The 18597-nt window shown below is 40.6% G+C and overlaps 2 protein-coding genes across 3 annotated transcripts; one reads left to right on the top strand and one right to left on the bottom strand.

Moving 5' to 3' along the window:
• Positions 1-238: 238 nt before the first annotated feature.
• BAG5 (BAG cochaperone 5) lies at positions 239-5119 on the bottom strand. The gene is made up of 2 exons (XM_015865501.2): positions 4985-5119; positions 239-4764 (listed from the first exon to the last, which is right to left on the bottom strand). Exon 2 carries the CDS (start codon positions 4734-4736, stop codon positions 3384-3386), a length of 1353 nt encoding a protein of 450 aa, XP_015720987.1. The 5' UTR covers positions 4737-4764; positions 4985-5119; the 3' UTR covers positions 239-3383.
• On the top strand, positions 5104-16968 carry LOC107315305 (cytochrome c oxidase assembly factor 8). 2 transcript variants are annotated; one of them, XM_015865505.2, is made up of 4 exons: positions 5104-5476; positions 6799-6862; positions 8819-8909; positions 14428-16968. In XM_015865505.2, the coding sequence occupies exons 1-4, from the start codon at positions 5138-5140 to the stop codon at positions 14438-14440; spliced, it is 507 nt and encodes a 168-aa protein (XP_015720991.1). In that variant the 5' UTR covers positions 5104-5137; the 3' UTR covers positions 14441-16968. The 2 variants fall into 2 exon arrangements, with proteins under 2 accessions (XP_015720991.1, XP_015720990.1); XM_015865504.2 differs by lacking the exon at positions 14428-16968 and adding an exon at positions 10491-11336.
• The last annotated feature ends 1629 nt before the right edge of the window (positions 16969-18597 follow it).

The raw sequence follows: 18597 nt of genomic DNA on the forward strand, positions 1-18597 counted from the left end.
GGAGGTTCTTTTTGCACACGAAGAGACTTCACACGATCAGTTTTGCACGCTCACCTGTAAAGGAAGCATCCTTCAACAGAAAGGATTGTCACTACTGCCAACGTTTTTACAGTGAGCATTGAAGCGAAGCCCAGGAGTGTGCAGAGCTGCCACTGAAGGAACAACTCAAGCACCAGCTGATGTAATTACTGTAATGCAAGTTTACATGCAAAGAAAACCAAACACCAGACTTAGCAAGTAGAGGTGGGGGTGGTTTCCACACAAAGAACTTTATTTTGTTAAATACAGCAGTGAAAAAGCAAACTTTTAGAGGAAGGAGATAAAAAAAAGAGAGAGAACTTTTTGTCTATATGTTTAATGACTTTTTCTAAGACAAAAATAATTTACATTCTGATAACTCACATTCATAAATAAATAAAGGCAGCAGGGCATAACATTCAAATGAACACCTTGTAAAATTAGCAATGTATTTTTATTAATCAGGAATATAACACTGCAATATTTAACCTTGAATTTGTATATACAAATGCCACACCCCACACAGCAATAAATCAAGACATACACCATAGGAGTATGTACAGTAATTTACTTTAACAAAAGCCTCCTCCGAACTAAGTAACAAAAATAAACGCTGACATAACCAAACAAAACCAATTCAAAGGGAAATACAATAAACAAATAGAAATCGGGATGTATCATTACCTCCCCAAAATATCCAGTGACCTGTTTAGCTCTAAGGTAGGTTGCCAAGTGCATGGAAAAGTTACTTCACTTCCATGGAGCACTAAAATGCAAGATTTTGCAACTTGGTCCACTTGCATTTCGCTGATTATTTAGCCTGCCATAGTGAGACGCTGTGTGCTTCTCAATCTTTGGATATCAAAAAGAGCCATTACATTCTTTAGCACAAAAGCAAGACTTTGAGAAACCTCCACTTTTTGCTTTCCTTTCTTTTGATTAAGTATATTTAGTTTTCATTCATGCAAAATCTAAACTGATCCCATTCCAGATGAGGATTTTTACCATAAAATTTAGATTATCAATTGATTAGATTACAGAACAATGGGGAAAAGCTTAATCCACACTGTATCGTGCTACCAAATCCTAGTCAGTTAATGGAAGTGACACTAACCTTACACACTTGCCTGACTAGAGACACAGGCTTGATTTTTTATCCAGAGAAGCTGAAAGACAAGCAGAGTTAAAATAGATCTGAAAACTATACTTACTCATTTTCGCCTAAGTTCAAACATTTATAAAGCTACACACGACCTCCAAAGAACACCAACGTTAAACAGCCTACAAGTAACCACTGCAGACCTGACAGCAGTACAAAAGAAAGATGCATTCTATTACCACACTATGAAATCCTTACATTTCCTACAAATTTAAGCATAAACAACAAGCTGAAGTTCAAACACCAAGAAATCTTGAAATGAGTCCAGTAATTCAGGTGTCAAACATCACTATTCCGTGCCAGCCATAAAACCTATAAACACAGACTGGAATTTTACCCAAAGGAGATGATTCTACTTATTTTAATTATTTTTAGGTAAGGGAAGATAAATTCAACAAGGTTGAAGAGCCATGGAGAACCCTCCAGCAAATGTTCTGTCACAAAACAAAATGTATTCACACTCTGAAGTTACACAGGCTTTCAGCAGCACCTGAAAGCACGATGCAGAAGAAGAGTTCTCTCTCCCTCCTTGTCCCCAATCTCCCTATTTATCTTAAAATAAATAAATTCATTTTTAAACAGAGTCTGCTTTTCCTAAAGCTGATGCTTGTTGTCAGGACGCCATAGAGCAATTCTCACCTATTGCATTACGTTCATTTGAGATACAGTGCACTTATATATACACAATAAATCCAGTTTGCATCAAGCTGCCATAAACAGTTTCTATATCTACACATGATGGTGCAAGTTTGTGGTGTCCTAAAGGCACTTGTCTCTCACAGACAGCACTGTCTTATTTAATCAGTTTAAAATAGATCTAAAAATACTTTGTTTAAAGTTTAACATCCGAAATGGTTTTTACTCCATAAAGAGGCACAAATCATCACCTACATTGATTCATTAATTCAACATGAAAGAGCGAAGTGCAAAGTTTCTGTAATTAAATATATTTCTCTGTATTAATTCATTTTAATGCCATGCTCAAAATAAACCCCAAACAAAACAAAACTCAAAACCATGCTATAGTAGAAATGTGATGGGTGCTAGCAGCAACAAACGAAAAGGTAGTGCATAAAGTAGTACAATCGAGCTGATTTACAAAGCTCATTTATAATTAAGCAGGGAGTTACAAAGAGAGACGTATGCCAAAAGCCTCTTCCAAGACATGCCTAAAGCCACACCTGACCAGTATGAAAGATCTACGTGTATCACACAAACGTACATCATTAGGGATGCCTTTATACTACCTAACACTACAAAAATAAATCCAAAATCCTCATCCGCTTCAAAGTGACTTCTGCTCTAATCAAACAGGGGAAGGCGAGTCAAAACCAGATAGAACAGCAGAATTTAAAAAGACCCCTAAGTAGCATTAAAAAAAGTTCATTGCAGTTTTCAGGTTCTAATGGATGGCAGTGTGAAATCCTCAAAACCCAATTCATCTGGCCAGTAAATATCTACAGATTGTCCTCTTTGAGTCCCAGCTTCTTAAAGCAAAGAATATTTGAGAGTTTCCACCAGCAGAAAAGCTGTTCTTGCAAATGACAGTTCACAGGTGCCATACAAAAGTGGCTTCGCCTATGTGAATTTGAAGCTGGCATTGTACTTCTGCCGAGCAGGAAATCTAAAGAGATCTAAGCAAGCAGAAGGTGTGATGGATGGAATAAAACAAGCACAACCCAAAAGCCAGCAAGTTGGTTTTTTTTTGTTTGCATTTAATACTTTTCATCAAAGCAGCACATTAAGAGTATATCCAGACTGCTACGATGCTGCTGGATGGAGCCTTGTGCTTAAACACTAATTTTCACGCCCAGCTTTCTTGAAACAGCTCTGCAGTACTGCACCACAAGGAATTTTCGGCATCTTTGAAACATTTGCGTTCTCTGAATGTTACACCAGGTTATTAAAACACAGACAGATTAAGAAAAAGAAGCCGTTCAATCAACACTTAAGCTGCTCCTTCAGAGAATCTCATTCCATTGCTTATAGCAGTGACCAGAATTGCTGATGGTGTACTGACAGTTGCCATGGCAAGTGGGTGACTGCGTGGGATAGCACACATATAGCCAAGGTAACTTTGTATGCAACCTCCGTGATTTAAGCAAGCATAGAACACTACTTTCACTATGTGCTGCCAGTGTAGCTATCATCCTACATGAAGTGCCGCAGGAAAAAAAATGGTATTTTATGTCAGGCCACGTTTCCTTCAGTACTCCCATTCATCTGTTTTCATGTCCAGGTAGTAAAGGATATTCTGTGCAAGCTTTACTGCTTGCTTTCTGGCAGCCTTACATCGCTCGTCACCTTGTGGGTCGACGGCATCAAGTGCAAGAAGTTGCTTTGTAAGGAGTTCTTCCAATCGCATGTAGTTCTTATCTGTTCTATTTCCATCAAAAGAAATCACCTCCTGCTGAATCTGAGACAAGTTTCCAAGCACAGTCCAAACTGCTTGATGAGACTGATGTTCTGCAGCAGTCTGCTCTGCGTACATTTGCCTTTTTCCAAGTGCTTCCTTTAAATCAATGTATGTTATGAGAGTCTGTACTTCTATCACTGCTCTTCTCCTGGCTTCTCTAATACAAGGGTTTTTTCCCGGACTCACTTCATCTAACTGGGCAATTAATCCCTGCAGTTCTGCTTTGGATCCCAAATACAAATCAGAAGCATTCTCTGTTTTTAAAAGCAAAGAATTAACTTCCTTCATTTTCTTGCGTATTTCTTCTATTTTTAGAATGGACTGATTTTGGGCCAGATCATAAGCATGAGTAGTATTTGCTTCTTCATCCAAGTCCAGGTATTTCTGCAATTTATTGATCTCTTCCACTACTTCCTTTCTGTAATTCCTTATTTCCATGCGACCGCAGACATCCAAAGCATCCAAATCAGCGACGAGGCCTGTGAGGACGCAGGCTAAATGCCTGCAGGTATCATTACTACTCACTCCCATCAGAAGCGCAATAAGGGTTCCTCTGGCTTTGTTCACCTCACACATTACAGAGTTAATTTTGGAGACAGAAGGATGCGCATCATTAGAGAGTGGCAGGGAGAGCTGTCTCTTGGCGCAGCTCTCTATGATCTCCTGCACGGCGCACACTTTAGTCAGGGTGCGATATCTCGCTTTGCGCAAGGAAACCTTCCCTCCGGTCTTCACCTGGGTGAGCCGCAGCACGATGTCCTGGATGCCTTCTTCAAACTCCTCGTTGATGCTGTTGCCTCCTTGGTAGAAAGGCGTGATCTCACGCTCCACCAGCGCCTGTGCCTCCTTGAAGATGGCCTCGATCTCCAGCCTGCGCGGGTGGTTGGCGTTCTGCTCCAGCTCCTTCAGCAGCCGCTCGGTCTCCTGGGCAGCGCGTTTCCTGGCCTGCTGGATGTCCCCTTTGCCCTCAGTGTCCACAGAGTCGATCTCAAACAGCTGTTTGGTGAGGGATCTCTCCAGCTTCTTGTAGTCCCGGTCCGTGGACAACCCGCTGAAGACTGCCACTTGCTGTTCGATCTCTCTCACTTCCTTCTGTATCTCGTGCAACCGTTTGATGGCAGGGTGTTGGTTCCCCATATCCATGCTCTGCTCTCATCCACCTTCAGTCGAACTGCGATGCAGAGCGAAGCGAACACATCGGTTACCCGTGTTTACAACTTTATATTACGGTCTCACCGACCCCTATCAGCGGGCACGCAGCCGCCCCTCCTTCAGCCGGGGTTGAACCCCCCAGCACGGCGCTCCCCTCCCCGCTCACAGCCGCTCCTTCCCACCGCTCCGGAGCCGAAAGCGACGCGTTCCCCGCACTCCCCCCCTCCTTCCCGGCTCACCCTGCAGCCGCCCCCGGGCTGAGGCACGGCGGCCCGGCTCGGCGCTGCGCCACGGCCGAGCGGTAGCGAAGGGCTCGGAGCCCTGAGCCCGGCCCCGCCCCGCAGCGCCGCCCTCGGCTGCGACATCGCCGTAAAGCGCGGCCGGCGGCGGGGATGGCGGCTGTAGGGGTTGTGCGGGCCGTGAGGGCGGGCGGCTGCCGCTATGGATGCCGCTATGGATGCTGCTATGGATGCTTCTCCTCTACTGTGTCCTCCGGCGGCGGGGAGCGGCCGATCGTCCCGCTTGTAACACAGAGGCCGCGGTTCTGTCCCCCCGCCGGCTCCCGCAGGGACTGGATCGGGCCCCCAGACAAGCGCTCTAACCTCCGCCCCGTCATCTTTTACGTGTCGCCTCACGAGACCCCGCTGGAACGGCGGCTGCGGGAGCTGCGGGAGGAGACACAGGAGTGGAACCAGCGCTTCTGGGCCCGGCAGAACACCGCCTTCAGGACGGTCAGTCCGGAACCGCTGGGGGGCGGCATCGGGCCGGGAGGAATGGGGGGGTTTGGCTGCTGGAAGCGGTGCTGCCGCAGGGAAAAAGCAAGGAAAGCTCTGCTGTAGAAGCACCTGATGGAGCTGTGTCTCTGTTCGTTGTAGGGTGGTTGGAGAAAATGGCATTTGGGGTCCATTCTAACTCAGATGGTTCTTTGATGTGCCCTGCTGCACTGGCAGTTGAACCTTTTATCAAGGCTGAAAGCCTGTGATGCTGTGTGTGATTCTGAAAGCAAGGACACGTGCTTTCTTTTGCGATTGCACCTTAAGGTCTGGAGCACTTCTATGAAGGAAAGCTGAAAGAATTGGGCTTGTTTAGGTAGGAGAAGGGTCTGGGGAGACCTCATTGCAGCCTCCCAGTACTTGAAGAGAGGTTATAAACAGGAGTAGGAGTGACTTCTTACACAACCTCGTAGCTTGTCCTATCACTATTGGGTGCCCCATCCCTGGAGGTGTTCAGGGCTGAGTTGGATGGGGCCCTGGGCAGCCTGGTCTGGTGAGGGGCAGTCAGCCCATAGCAGTGGGGTTGGAGCTCGCTGACCTTCCAACCGAAGCTCTTCTATGACCCTATAGGTTAGGAGGAGTGGGAGTGATTCAGTAATTCACTGTTATTTCTGAGCTTTGATCACCATATCCTCCCTGACTTCTGTAGAACTGAGTTTGAGAACTCGACGAAAAGGTAATTGTTCTGTACACATCCAAATAATGACAGATTTGAAGGCCACGTGTTTATCTGAATGCAGAAATGCTCAGTTATGTGGTATGTGTTGTCTTCATTGTTAGTTTGTTTGTTTGTTGTTTGTTTGGGCCTCACTGCTGTCTGAGCAGAGAATTTCTTTCTAACATCTAACCCAAATCTTCCCTCTTTCAGTTTAAAGCTGTTCCTCCTTGTCTTATCACTATCAAATTATGCAAAGAAAAGTCTGTCTCCTTCCCAATTACAAGCTCCTTTCAAGTACTGGAAGGCTGTGGTGAGGTCTTCCTGGAGCCTTCTCTTCTCAGCCTAAACAAACCCAACTCCTGTAGTCTTCCTTCATAGGAGAGGTGCTCCAGCCCTTTGGTTGTCCTCATGGCCATCTTCTGGATCTAAGCAACAGAGCTTTATCGGTTTAACACTAAGTCACTGTGCTTGGGTAAATGTTTTGTTGATGTTTCCAATATTAATGAGTGTTGTTTGTTATTTCAGAGGGTATTAGGCACTGAGCTGTTACATGATTTAAAAACAGTGGTTTACTTCAAGGACCGAATGCCTCAAATTCTAATGTGGAAAAACCATCTTTTAGGAAAAAGAAGAATTTATCTACTCAAGGCTGAAAGCCAAGGGTCTGGAAACGAGAGATGAAACAGGTTAGTGAGATCTTTGTACAATTCAAGATACGTTATGAATTCTGTTTAACTTCAGATTTTGCTAGTTATGTGCTGTGTGTTCTGTCACAAGTGATTGTTCAGAGCATGCACGTGAAAAGTGAGATGTTTTGTTGCAGTGTTTGTCCCCTAATTCCTCCCTGCCCAGCTGGAGGGTATGTGATGAAATCCCGTTCAAGTGATTTAATCATTCTGCAGCCTAAGGAGGAACAGGCTTTCTTCTCTCATGCTTCTTAACCCAGTGAACTAGCTGAGCTGAACATACTAGAGCACTTGCCTTAAGCGGATGCTGTGGTTGGGCAAAAAAATGCATGCTCTTCCATCAGGTCCATGTTAAATTAATACAGCATTTTCTATGAGGTAAGAGGTAAGACAACCCCTGAAGAATAATTATGGTTTGGATTGGACTGGACCTCAAAGATCACTTCATTCCAGCCCCTTGCTGCAGGTAGGGCTGTTGACCAATAAGTCAGATGCTTGATCAGGCTGCCCAGGGCTCCATCCAGCCTGGCCTTTATGAGCTCCAGGGATGGGGCACCCACAGCTTCTCTGGGCAAAGAGACAACAGCTGTTCTCTGACCGTCTTTGAGCACAGTTGCTGTAAAATACGTGCCTGAGAAATGTGTTATGTGAAATAGAAAAAAGGATGCTTTCGTAATACAGAGATTGGCCATTGTAGTACATGGCTGAACATTTTGTTTATAGAATAATGGTGTGTTTGACTTCAGGAAAGCATCTGTACTGGTGTTCTATATATCTTAGACTTCTACATTCCACTTGTATTTATGTCCCAGTGACTGGTATGTGATTACAAAACAAATTAAATTCTGTTGTTAAGGAAAAACTGCTGCTTTGTGTGTGTTTGTGTTTTTGTTAATCAAGAAGTAAAAGAAAAAATAAGCTTCTACATCCCTTACATTGACTGCACATATTGGGTTAGCTCTTTATTGCTCACAGACAGAGCTGTGTATAGATAAGAGTAATAACTACATGCATGTACAGTTGGAACAGAAGTTATTTCTTAATCAACAGATCCGTGCTGTCAGCAGAACTGAATGAAGATTATGAAGAAATAAAATAATTAAAGCTGTTACAATGATTTTGTTGCATAGTATGTTAGGACATGGTAGTACTGATAAATGACATACACTTCTGTGATCAGTCTTGGGTGCTTTAAAATGTGTTTTTGGAACGATAACAAGTTGAATCTTGCAGTCTCCATCGTGTCTGTATTCTCTGGGAAACTCAAATTTGATCCTTGTTTTAGACTTGCTGTTAGTGCCAGAAAGATTTTGTAGGAATTAACTGTTAAAGTTGAAAATATTTGTTGGCTGTCCAGGCGCTACTTGTGTGCAGTAGCCACAGATCTTCCTTTCACATTCCATGGAGAGAATATGTGTCTCCTTACCTTCTATACTGAGACATATGTTCAAAGCTATACGTGTCCTCTCTTGTACTTGAAATTTAGCAACAGCAGTAGGAAAAAAAATGTGTTTTTGACAGTGTTTTGTCAGTGATGAATAGTGTTCTGCCTGTGCTTACAGATCTCCTTTAAGGGAGGAAACTCAGGTTACTAAGTGCTCTTACTGGTGGTGTTTAGACTTCAGCCCTGTGACAGATTAATGTTATTCAAGAAGTAGATGACTTTTTCGTAGGGGCCCACTGGCTTCCTAAGTAAGCTGAGACCTAACAAACAAAAATCACTTTCATGAGTAATAAGGGCTTCAGAGTTACTGTGCTGGTTCCAAGGTGTAACAGTGTTTTTAATCTGCTGAGCTCCCTTGATAAGCTTTTAATATATAAGAAAGTAAATGTATGTCTTTAAGGTTACGCAAGAAGCCTTTGAAAGCAAGGAGTCAGACCTAGCTCCACAATCTGAGCCTTGTGTTTTAGTCTGAAGAACTATCTTCACATTGTCATGCCAAAACTTATTTTCAGGCCAGAAGGTGACACTGAATGCAGAGGAAATGGCTGACTTTTACAAGGACTTCCTACGTAAAAACTTTAGAAAGCATATGCATTATAACAGGTATGTAGAATATATTTATGTTGACTATTGGACATCACCGTCTAGCTAAAAGGTATAGAGGATTGGATCTAACTTTGTTTTTTTACTCTGACTTGACAGGGCTCTAAGGTCCCAAGTGTTCTCAGGTTCCTCATGACTTGACATGAGTTAGAATTCTAATGTCACTGTAACAAAGTGCAGTTTAGGGTTCTTTGTATGTATTGTGCATATACAATAGAATTGTTCTTACAGTAAAGTAACAGTATTTAAAATAAATGAACACGTCTTGCATGGGAGTGGAGGAAGCAAAACCAAAGAGTTCAGGCTTTATTTCTGAAGGTGGCAATCCTTGTTGCTGCTCTGTTACAACACACTGAATGGCTGATGCTGAGTGGAACTGCACAGCCTTGAAAGCATTGGAGCCTACTTAAAAAAAGATCAATTTCTGCGTTCATTTGTATGCTTTTCTGCAGTGTTGCTAGCTGGCCTGAAAGCTGGCTGCTGAAGTGTTAAAACTTCTACAAGTTTGGTAGAATAAAGACACCAAGCATATATGGTTTGGGGTACATAGAGTGGAAATAGTCTTTAAAAAGAATAAGAAATTGGAAATGAGACATGAAAGGGGAAAAGAAACAGTTGCAGTGTTAGCATGATATTTTGATTTAACATGACATTTTAGAGGGTAGCTCAGTGCTTCTTGTCAGCATGATTTTCGCTTCTGTCCTTACTGAGAAGTTAATATCTCAGGTCTATGCTAACCTGTACATGCAAGGTTTCTAAAAGATGTGACAGAAGACCTAAATTCAAAGTGTAATGTAATATTCTCTGCTATTTCTACAATAAGAGTATTGCTGCTTGTGTGAAGCTTTGCAAAACAGGGGAGGGATCCTTGGTGGAAAAATGAAGGCAATAATTAAGTTACTTTAGTTGCTAACAGGAGCAAGAATTTGAAGCAGATGCCCAGAGATTAAAAAGATGTATATTTAGAATATTTAGAGATCATGCATGTCAGAAGGCTAATTTTGGTAATGTTAAAGGCATGGTCTTTAAAAGGTGATGCATTGTGAAAGTGTTTCCTGTATTGATTGCAAAAGTGTTTCCTGTATTGCATTACCTAATTGAACATGGAAGTATGATTTTACTTCCCCCCTCACCATCCCTTCAGATATAGGTGACCAATTATTCCTGTTCTAACACATGCCTCTTCATACGTGCACAAATGCCACATGTAGCACAGCACTGGTGGGGAATTCTTAAAAGTGGCTGGATTCTGAAGTAAAGCAGGTCATTGTAAGATTTAGTTAATCTTGTCTGAATTAAAATGCAATTGGTTATGAAGCTACACATTAAACTTCTTTATAGTTGAGCTCTGAATAATTGTAGCCATATACTCCACATGCAATCTGTTCATTATGTGACTATCCGCATCTGACATTTTAAGTTATTTAGTTAGACAAGGCAAGTGTTGTCACAAAGAATGGAAAGTGTAAGTCATCACAAAGTTGTCATTTGTCATTGCCAAGAGATGTTTTAATATATCTATGTTCCTTTTTCCTTTTCTTGTTCTGTGTTCTGGTTGCCTTCCTGGCTTTGGAATCCAAGAGATTGGTATAAACGTAACTTTACTATCACGTTCCTCATGGGACAAGTAGCACTGGTGAGAGCCCTGAGGTGGCTTCGTCGGAAAACAACCAATGCTGGAAATCAGTGATCACAGCTCCATGAAGAATGTAACACTACTTAGTAGAGTGCCGAGGTGCTATAAACCTGCTAGTAGTGATATTCAGAGTCTGAATGTCCAATGTAATGATTGCTTAGGTCTGTTTGTTAGACTGTGTAAATAAAAATTGCCTTCAGCCTTAATTTACAACCACTGTTTATTTCATGAATATCCAAAATATTTCCCATTGAAATCACAACTTAGAGAACTCTTGAAAGCTTTCTTCTTAGACACTGACTGGAACAGAACACAACTGATGGTTGTTTTTTGGGTTGTTTTTATTTTTAAGCCACAGAGGCATATACCTCATAAAACAAATCCCAGTGTGCTGTGCCTGATCTTAGGTCAGAGAATGCTCTTACAGACTGTGTCTGTACGTAAAGACAAAATGCCTCACTTTACAGCAGCTGCACAGAGCAGTAGTAGTATAACATGTCTGTAGGAACAAGTATGATTTCTAAGTGTATATGCACAATTGACTTAGAATAATGCTTTTCTTTTTTAATGCATCTATTTTCCATTTTTATGAAATCATATCTTAAGCTTTCAATATAATTTACTGAGGCTGTAGAGCCTACTGTAATCTTGTTTCCTTTATAAGAAATGTCCCTCTTGGACAACAGTTCCTCTAACCTGTGATTGTTGAAGATTTTATCTGCTGAGCAATAAAAAAGATGCATTGCCAGACGATCTTCATAAAAAAGGAAACTCATACTTGGCTGTATGAGGAAAAACATGTCATATTCTCACCCATTCCTTCACTCACAAGAGCTCGAGGGGGATTTTCTGGTGTCAAAGTATGTAACGTCAATTGGGAGGAAGCTGGTATAAGTCAAGTCTTAAAATGTTATGCTGTGTATCTGTAATTTAAAGAAAGTTCCTTCACTTTGAATGTTTTCTATATCTATACAATTCAATGTAGTGATTGTTTTAATACTTACTGAGAGGATTCTATTATTGAAGTGTGTTTTCCCTAGAGCCATGCTGTAGGGAAGGCTTTCATATTGGAAATGTGAACTCAATAGCCATTGACCTGTTTTTCATATCTAAACATGACATAATTTATTAATGAGGTTTTTCAGGTTGAGCAAAGGGAGGTTTGTTGGCATTAGTGAACTAATTATTCCTTTGGAAAATGAAATATTAATGATACTGTAATGGATTGCACTGTTTCATACAATGATGGTGATATCATTGGGATTAAAATGTTCACCGAGTTGTGGTTCTAATAACTGCATTAATAGTAAACGAATGCATTCATTAACAGTGTTTGCTGAAGTGAGAAACAGCAGTAGGAGAGCACTGTGTTGTTTACTACATGGTACTGTAAAAGGTATGTATTTATTAAAAAGTTAGAAAATGACATGTTTCTTAATGAAAATAAGTTTTTGAAATGGGCTGCTTCTGATATGTAATGCAGTTCATCAGGATGTTACATTAAATCCTATGTTGCAGCCTGTATGCTTTGATTACAACGTGAATGCACACTTTAATAAATAATTTCAACATAAAACGTGGAAGAATTATTGGAGAACATCTGGTAATTATTGGAGAACATCTGGTCATATCTTGGAAGAGCAGTGACCAGATCCCCAGTGTATTGATGGCTGAGAGCCCTATGTTGTGATAGCCTGCATGTGAAATCCCTGAGGTAGTTTTACATATGCTTTAGTGGGTAGGGGTCAATCAAAAGAACCATTTTGGTCTGAGCTGCTCACTTCTGTTAATGCAGACATTGCCTGCCTGCTGATCCAGATCAGGAAATTGACTCACTGCTACTGAAACTAATCCAGGGAGGAAAGTGTTGGATGTCAGTTGAATTCATGTTGTCTCATTGTGCAGATGTAAGAATGCTATTGGTGGCAGAAGGGAGTTGTGGGAGTTTAGTGAAGAATTTGGATTGCTTCTCAGTCAGCTCACAGTGGCTGTGAAACTACTTCCAATCTACATTCTCTTCCATTAATCTAGTCCTTAGTATTGCCTGTGGAAATGCAACAGGGAGCATCTTCAGTAGTAGAACCACAGCTATAAAACTGTTTTCTGAATAAGCGTTGTTATATTGGTCACCCAAAGCTAATGTAACTAGCATAAGATGGATTTTGCTCTGAGCTGCTTGTAGGTGAAGTTCATGCCTTTATGGGATTGACATCATTAAGATTCCTTGTGGGGTGCCAGACCCCTTCATCTAAAGCCTATTGATGGAGTGAGGCATTTATCTGTTAGGTAAGTGGTGAGTTTTGATTTAGAATATGTAATAAAACCACCGTGAAAAGATGTTATTAAAAATAATCCATTTGAAACTTTGAGTCTCGTTACCAAAACCACATGCATTTACTAAGATAATTACACTTTCTGAATAGCTAAAGGCCATATCATTTTTGCCAGTGTTGCATTAATTTTCATATTTTTGCTTGTCTCTGAGCAGCTGTAGCAATGCCAGCTGCTCTCAGATAGTATTGATCATAAATCCTTTATACATCAAAGCAAGAAAGAGGAGCTCCCTTAGACTACTGAAAATAAATCTTTTATGTGTCTAAAGGTCTGCTGCAGTAAGTGAAACCAATGAAATAGATCAAAGAGTGACTTTTCAGAGCATGTTTCCCAAGTATAGGAAAAATGCAGAGGAGTGTTCTTATCATTTAGGTATTTAGCTAATCCTGTCAGGAGGAACAGCAGTATTTCTTATTTAGTAGTTGTCAGCGTGTGCCTTTTTTAATCCATCTCAGTAAGAACATAATAAAGCAGAAATGTTTTGCTAATATTCAGGTAATTGTAGATAGTTTGTATTGACTTGGGGATGGCTCTGTTCTGAGAATCTTTGGGTTTTTGCTTATCACTGAGTTTCTCTACTGATACATTAATTTCTGTGGAATGTGAGAGGAGGAGGAAGAATTGTCAAATAGGAATTGACAGGCAGAACAGCTAAAGGTTGGTTTGAAGTGATTCCAGCACCCTCATGTGTGACTGACAAAGAAGGATCAGAAAGGCTTAGAATTTTTGAAATTAAATACAGTTCTTAAATTTATTGGGAGTATTAAAAATAGTGGAGGGAACTACTGAGAATCTTTAAATGAAAATTGCTAGTCGAAAAAAAGATTGAAAAGCCCAGTTTGTAATATAAAGGCTGACCTGCACCGGCCCCATTTCAAGGGGACCGTTCTGTATGCAGTGTTCAATTTCCACTATTGCTAAGCAATCCTGCTATCCTACCCAGCAATCAGATTTAGCCAAACAAGGACTTACTTTACATCCTGCACAGAGCCCAAGGGGCACTTGTTTGCATAAAGGCTGGCAGGTTGAAATGTCTTCAGGAATAAATACTCTATGTCTGGGTCTGTAATATTCAAGAGTTAAGTTCTGTATTAGAATGATATCCACTGCTGGCTGGAATCTCATTCATGGAACAATAAACTCAAAAATATTCAGGTTCATTTCTTTAAAGCAAAAAATAACAAATACAAATTACTTTTTCTTGTAAGTTTATTTCTTAATATGATTTTTGAGAAGATGAATATCCTCCTCTTGAAATACTCATTAATATTAATTATTGTAGGAATTACTTCTTTGTGCCCTGACTTTGCATTCATTAATGGATTAGGGTTAAGTACTCAGAGATTTAGTTGATTGATCTATTCAAGTGGCAGATGCTGTGGAAATGCAGCAGTACTTCTTGTTCAATGTGCTGAAGAAAAAAATATGACATTATTTGTGTTTGTGTGATGGTATTTAAGAGAAATATTTAATAGTACCGCTGCTGTCAAAATTAGAGTTTTAGAAACTATGCAGATGCTCTGAAGATTAAGTCTTTGTTACTTACAGCTGCTCGTGTTAACTGGTACAAGCTGGATACCCATTGGATGCCTTTTCTTACACTGACGGGGAAGGAAGGCACAGTGATTTTTTCCCCTGCTAATGTACTCTGGTTCTCATCCTTATGGCTGGCTCAGGTTCAGGAGGGCCTGAAACAGCAGGAGACAGCAAGAATGACGATGAGCATTGCTTGGCTGCTGGGACTGCTGGCAAGTAGTTAACATTTAGCATAAATTTGAGCAGTCCTGAAACTGCTTTGATGGACCGTGAGTGGCAAGAGTTTCCAGCAGCCCCCATACCTGTCAAAAATTACTGGCGTTCAGCAGTGGTCTGTTCACACAACCGCCTCCAGCGGATCTACGGATATGATTCAGCTGCAGAACTGGCTGTGATAACTTTCATCAGCTGAGCCAGAGCACATCAACAGGCGAGGTGCAAGATTCAGAATCATGAGGAATTCAGGTCACTGTTCGTATCACATTGCTAAAGAACTTTGTTGACTAATTTTAGCTCCATCTTTGTTTAAAAAAACAAACAAAAAACACCTCACCCCAGAAAACATTCACACAGTGTTCGATGTATAGAAAACATTGGCTGTTTTTAAAGAGATCTGGAGAAGTTGCAGATTTTAATGTCAAGAACAGATTGAAAGTCTAGATTCTTTTTCCAATGAAGACAAAAGAAAATGTCTTCAAGATGTCTTTTATTTGCCAAAATATTACATATCTAATATAACATCTGGAAATCCTACAGTTTCCTTGGGCCTCATGAAATTTTTACCATGAAGAACAGGACAAAATACTCAGCTATCTATGATATGAGTAAATAGCCACAGGTGCTAATTTATGTTAAAGGAGAATTTGGCTCACTTCAAAGATGAAGAATCAGCTCTGCTGTAGGATGTTATAGAGCAGTTTTAATTGAAACAGTAGAAATTGATGCTTCGCTGCTTCTTTCTAATGCTCCTTTTGCTGTTGGAAAAAGAGGGGTATATTTGGTGTGACACCTGGAGACTTGCCAAGCGTGCTGAATAGTTACCACAGCATTGCAGCTATACATCTGATTGAACTACATTCTGTAGTCATAGAACTGAGTAAACCAGGCTGATGCTGATAGAATCTGACGGAAAGGTAGGTGTTGAACAGAGCATTTTTCCATCTTGGGAAGGTTTTCCTCTGTCTTTTGAATTGCAAGGTTCTTACTTTCTTTTAAAAGCAGCAAAGATTCTTATTATCTAGGGCCTTGAGTATAATTTATAGGCATTATCCAACCACCATGTAGAACCTGATGCTCGGTTTCATCCGTAATTAATAATTTCAACTTTTAGTTCTTGTATGCATTTACATGTAAATTAGAAAGGCAATCTCAATTATTTACAGTATGAACTTCGTTATAAGGCACTGCCCATTAGTTTTCATGAGCAAAAAATCAAAGTGAAAGAAGGGATAGCAAAGGAACAGCATTCCATTCTGCAAAGCAACTGGGATGGGAAAAGGCAAATGCAGGAACTGTTTGTTAAAGGTACTTAAGAGTGTTTTCTGCATGCAGGCATTATAAACCTGGCAGTAATGTCTTTATGGTTTTAGAGTTAATTGTAAGGATGTGGGGCATGTTAAATTGCTGCTCACAATAGAACAGTTTACTGGGTGGATTTCTGGTCAGCGTTACATGCTGATGAAAGAAGATAGTTCTGTATGAGTCACAAGAGTTTTCAAACATATGGTCATGGTGTATTGTTGGCCCTTTAGCTGGTAGTAACAAGCATGACACTGTATAGGCAGTAGATTCACTTTCATGGCTAATTTGTTCATATCAGTTGTTCCCAAATTTCTCATAGTGTTTATTAAGGCATGTTTCAGTTCCTGTTTACAGTATGTTATTTTCAATAACTGGGGTTTGATAAACTGAGTAAAACTGCACTCACTACTGAAGCAATTTCAATCTGTTTTAAGCTTTCATTGAAAAAACAGGCTTTTAAATATTTGGGAATAATTTTGTTAGAATATTACAGATTCACAGTCTAGAACACTGCAGGTGGCGTGTTCCAGCAATTCCCTGGAATTTCCCCACAGGACTTGTTGTCTGATGTGACTGAGTGAACCATGTATGTAAGCAAAGTGCTTCTAGCAGCCCAGCTGTTTCAGATGATGATGTGTTTTAGAGGGCCCTTGTGGCATAGATTTCTTTTTTCCCTTGAAAAAAAATTACTAAAAGCTTTATTTTCTGTGAACTGAATTATAAACAGCTGGTCACCAAAGACAAAGGTCAAAGAATCCTGCTTTTAATACCGATTATTTCTTCTCCAATTATTTATTCTCCAATTATTTCTTCTCTGAAGCAGAAGTGTAGCCTCAGAATATCTCTGATGACTGGCATGCTGATGACATAACTGCCTTTTCCCTAGCCAGTTTCTGCATAGATTGCTGTGCATAGATTGCTTTGCTAGTGCAAAGCAATTGGTCTATTATTGGTCTCTTAAACACCAATACACGGATGTATGAGGAATCCCTCTATTCAGAAGAAGAAATAAACTGCTACAAGGCTGGTTTATAATGTCCTGATGTAATGAGAACCAAAGTATGGATGGGCTGGGTCAGAGATGGACCCTGTAGAGGTCCTGGGGTGAACTGCAGTGTGTGGAAGCCAAGTCCTTGAGGTTGTCTGAATCAAGCAGGGAGCTGAGAAGAAGGCATGTAAAGGGATTTAAAACTACTCTACCCTCACCCCGCCTCCTCTGGGATACCAAATTCTCTTCTATGCTTTTTGGAGATTGCCCAGATTAGAGTTTTTCAAGAATATTTTCTCTCAGGTAGTTGCCATAGACAAGTCTGTACAGAAAGAAACAGATGATCCATCGTGTAGGAGTGACTTAGCCCAGCGTTTTAAAGTCTAAGACTTGAAAACAGTAGAGTATTTCTACATCATTGTGAACATACAAAAGGGAAGAGAGTGTCTATGGACGTTTCAATGGATTTCTCTGTGATGTGGAAAGGTTACGTTAAAGCAGAGTAAAAAAAAAATAAAAATAAGAATTATGACTTCTGAAACTGAAGCAAGAACTCCTCACAGCACACTCTCACTGCAGTAAGGGGAAGGCTGCAAGGAGGGCACTCATATCGAAGCTACTAGGAATTATACCATCATTTCTCTTCCTGCACCTGCTCTATTTCCCAGGAGAGAGAGGATGAGGAATGAAATGCTTAGCACAGGCTGTTCTGTTTCCTATTGATTTCTAGAGCGGCTGTGCCCTTCTCAGCCCTATATACTGTGTACCATCCATCTAGCCAAAGGCAAATTCACAGAAGCCATTTTCTGCAGAGACATAATGGGTCATTGGCCCAGAAGCTACAGAAATAGATGTCACACAGCAGAGACATTTCCATTTCCCCTTCCCTTGGGGCAAACTGTATTACCATAAATTTCTTGGTCCAGTGAAACTCGGTTTGCCTTTCGTTTGAATAGCCCCTTAACCAAAGCAAAGATGCAAAATGGGCTCATATTAAAAAAAATAAAAATAATAAAAAAAATTAATTGCAGTCAATTTTGCCTGGATGCCAAATGCATTTTGTGTAATTCTATATACAGTATTAGTTAAGGAGGAGAGAAGAGCATTTAAAAGAAGAATTGAAGGGTGAATAAGGGCTTGGCAATTACTGCATCGTGTACAGAAAAGGAATACATCAAGTGAAAGGGAGGTTATTAATAAATCAGACTCAGGAGCCATCGTTTTCAATAGTGATCATGGCATAAGATTGTAGCACGTTATGCTCAAGAAAGATGGAGTAAATAATAGCAGAGAAGGGCAGCTAGGATAATCAGGGAGATGTAGAATCTTACACGGGTTCAGTTTGTTTAGGCAAGCAAATTGATGGTCAGGAGATAGGAAAGGAATGCCAAATCTAGACAAGTGAGTGGTGGGAGGACTATCCAAGAGGTTTAGCCAGGGAGAAACATCCTTTCTCTGCAATGGTTTAAATAAGTGCAAAAGGGAGTTGTTACATTTGAGAACTTAAAAATGCAAACAGTTAGAGAAAAGGGGCTAATCGCTAGCAAGGGAAAACATAGACAAACAACTCAATTTGGCACAGTATCTAAGCGTATAAATTACCCTTGAGACAACACTGGCATGAGGTTCTCGGGCACAAAGGGCAAGATACCCAATTGTTTTGTAATTTGGTT

This window comes from Coturnix japonica, chromosome 5 (assembly GCF_001577835.2).
Source record: "Coturnix japonica isolate 7356 chromosome 5, Coturnix japonica 2.1, whole genome shotgun sequence".
Taxonomy (NCBI): domain Eukaryota; kingdom Metazoa; phylum Chordata; class Aves; order Galliformes; family Phasianidae; genus Coturnix; species Coturnix japonica.

Bases quoted from the DNA above. Each gene is read 5' to 3' on its own strand.
- BAG5 (XM_015865501.2), bottom strand. From the start codon at position 4,736: ATGGATATGGGGAACCAACACCCTGCCATCAAACGGTTGCACGAGATA.
- LOC107315305 (XM_015865504.2), top strand. From the start codon at position 5,138: ATGGCGGCTGTAGGGGTTGTGCGGGCCGTGAGGGCGGGCGGCTGCCGC. The intron at 6,863-8,818 runs GTTAGTGAGATC...ACTTATTTTCAG, and splicing joins GGAAACGAGAGATGAAACAG to GCCAGAAGGTGACACTGAAT. The intron at 8,910-10,490 runs GTATGTAGAATA...TTGGAATCCAAG, and splicing joins AAGCATATGCATTATAACAG to AGATTGGTATAAACGTAACT.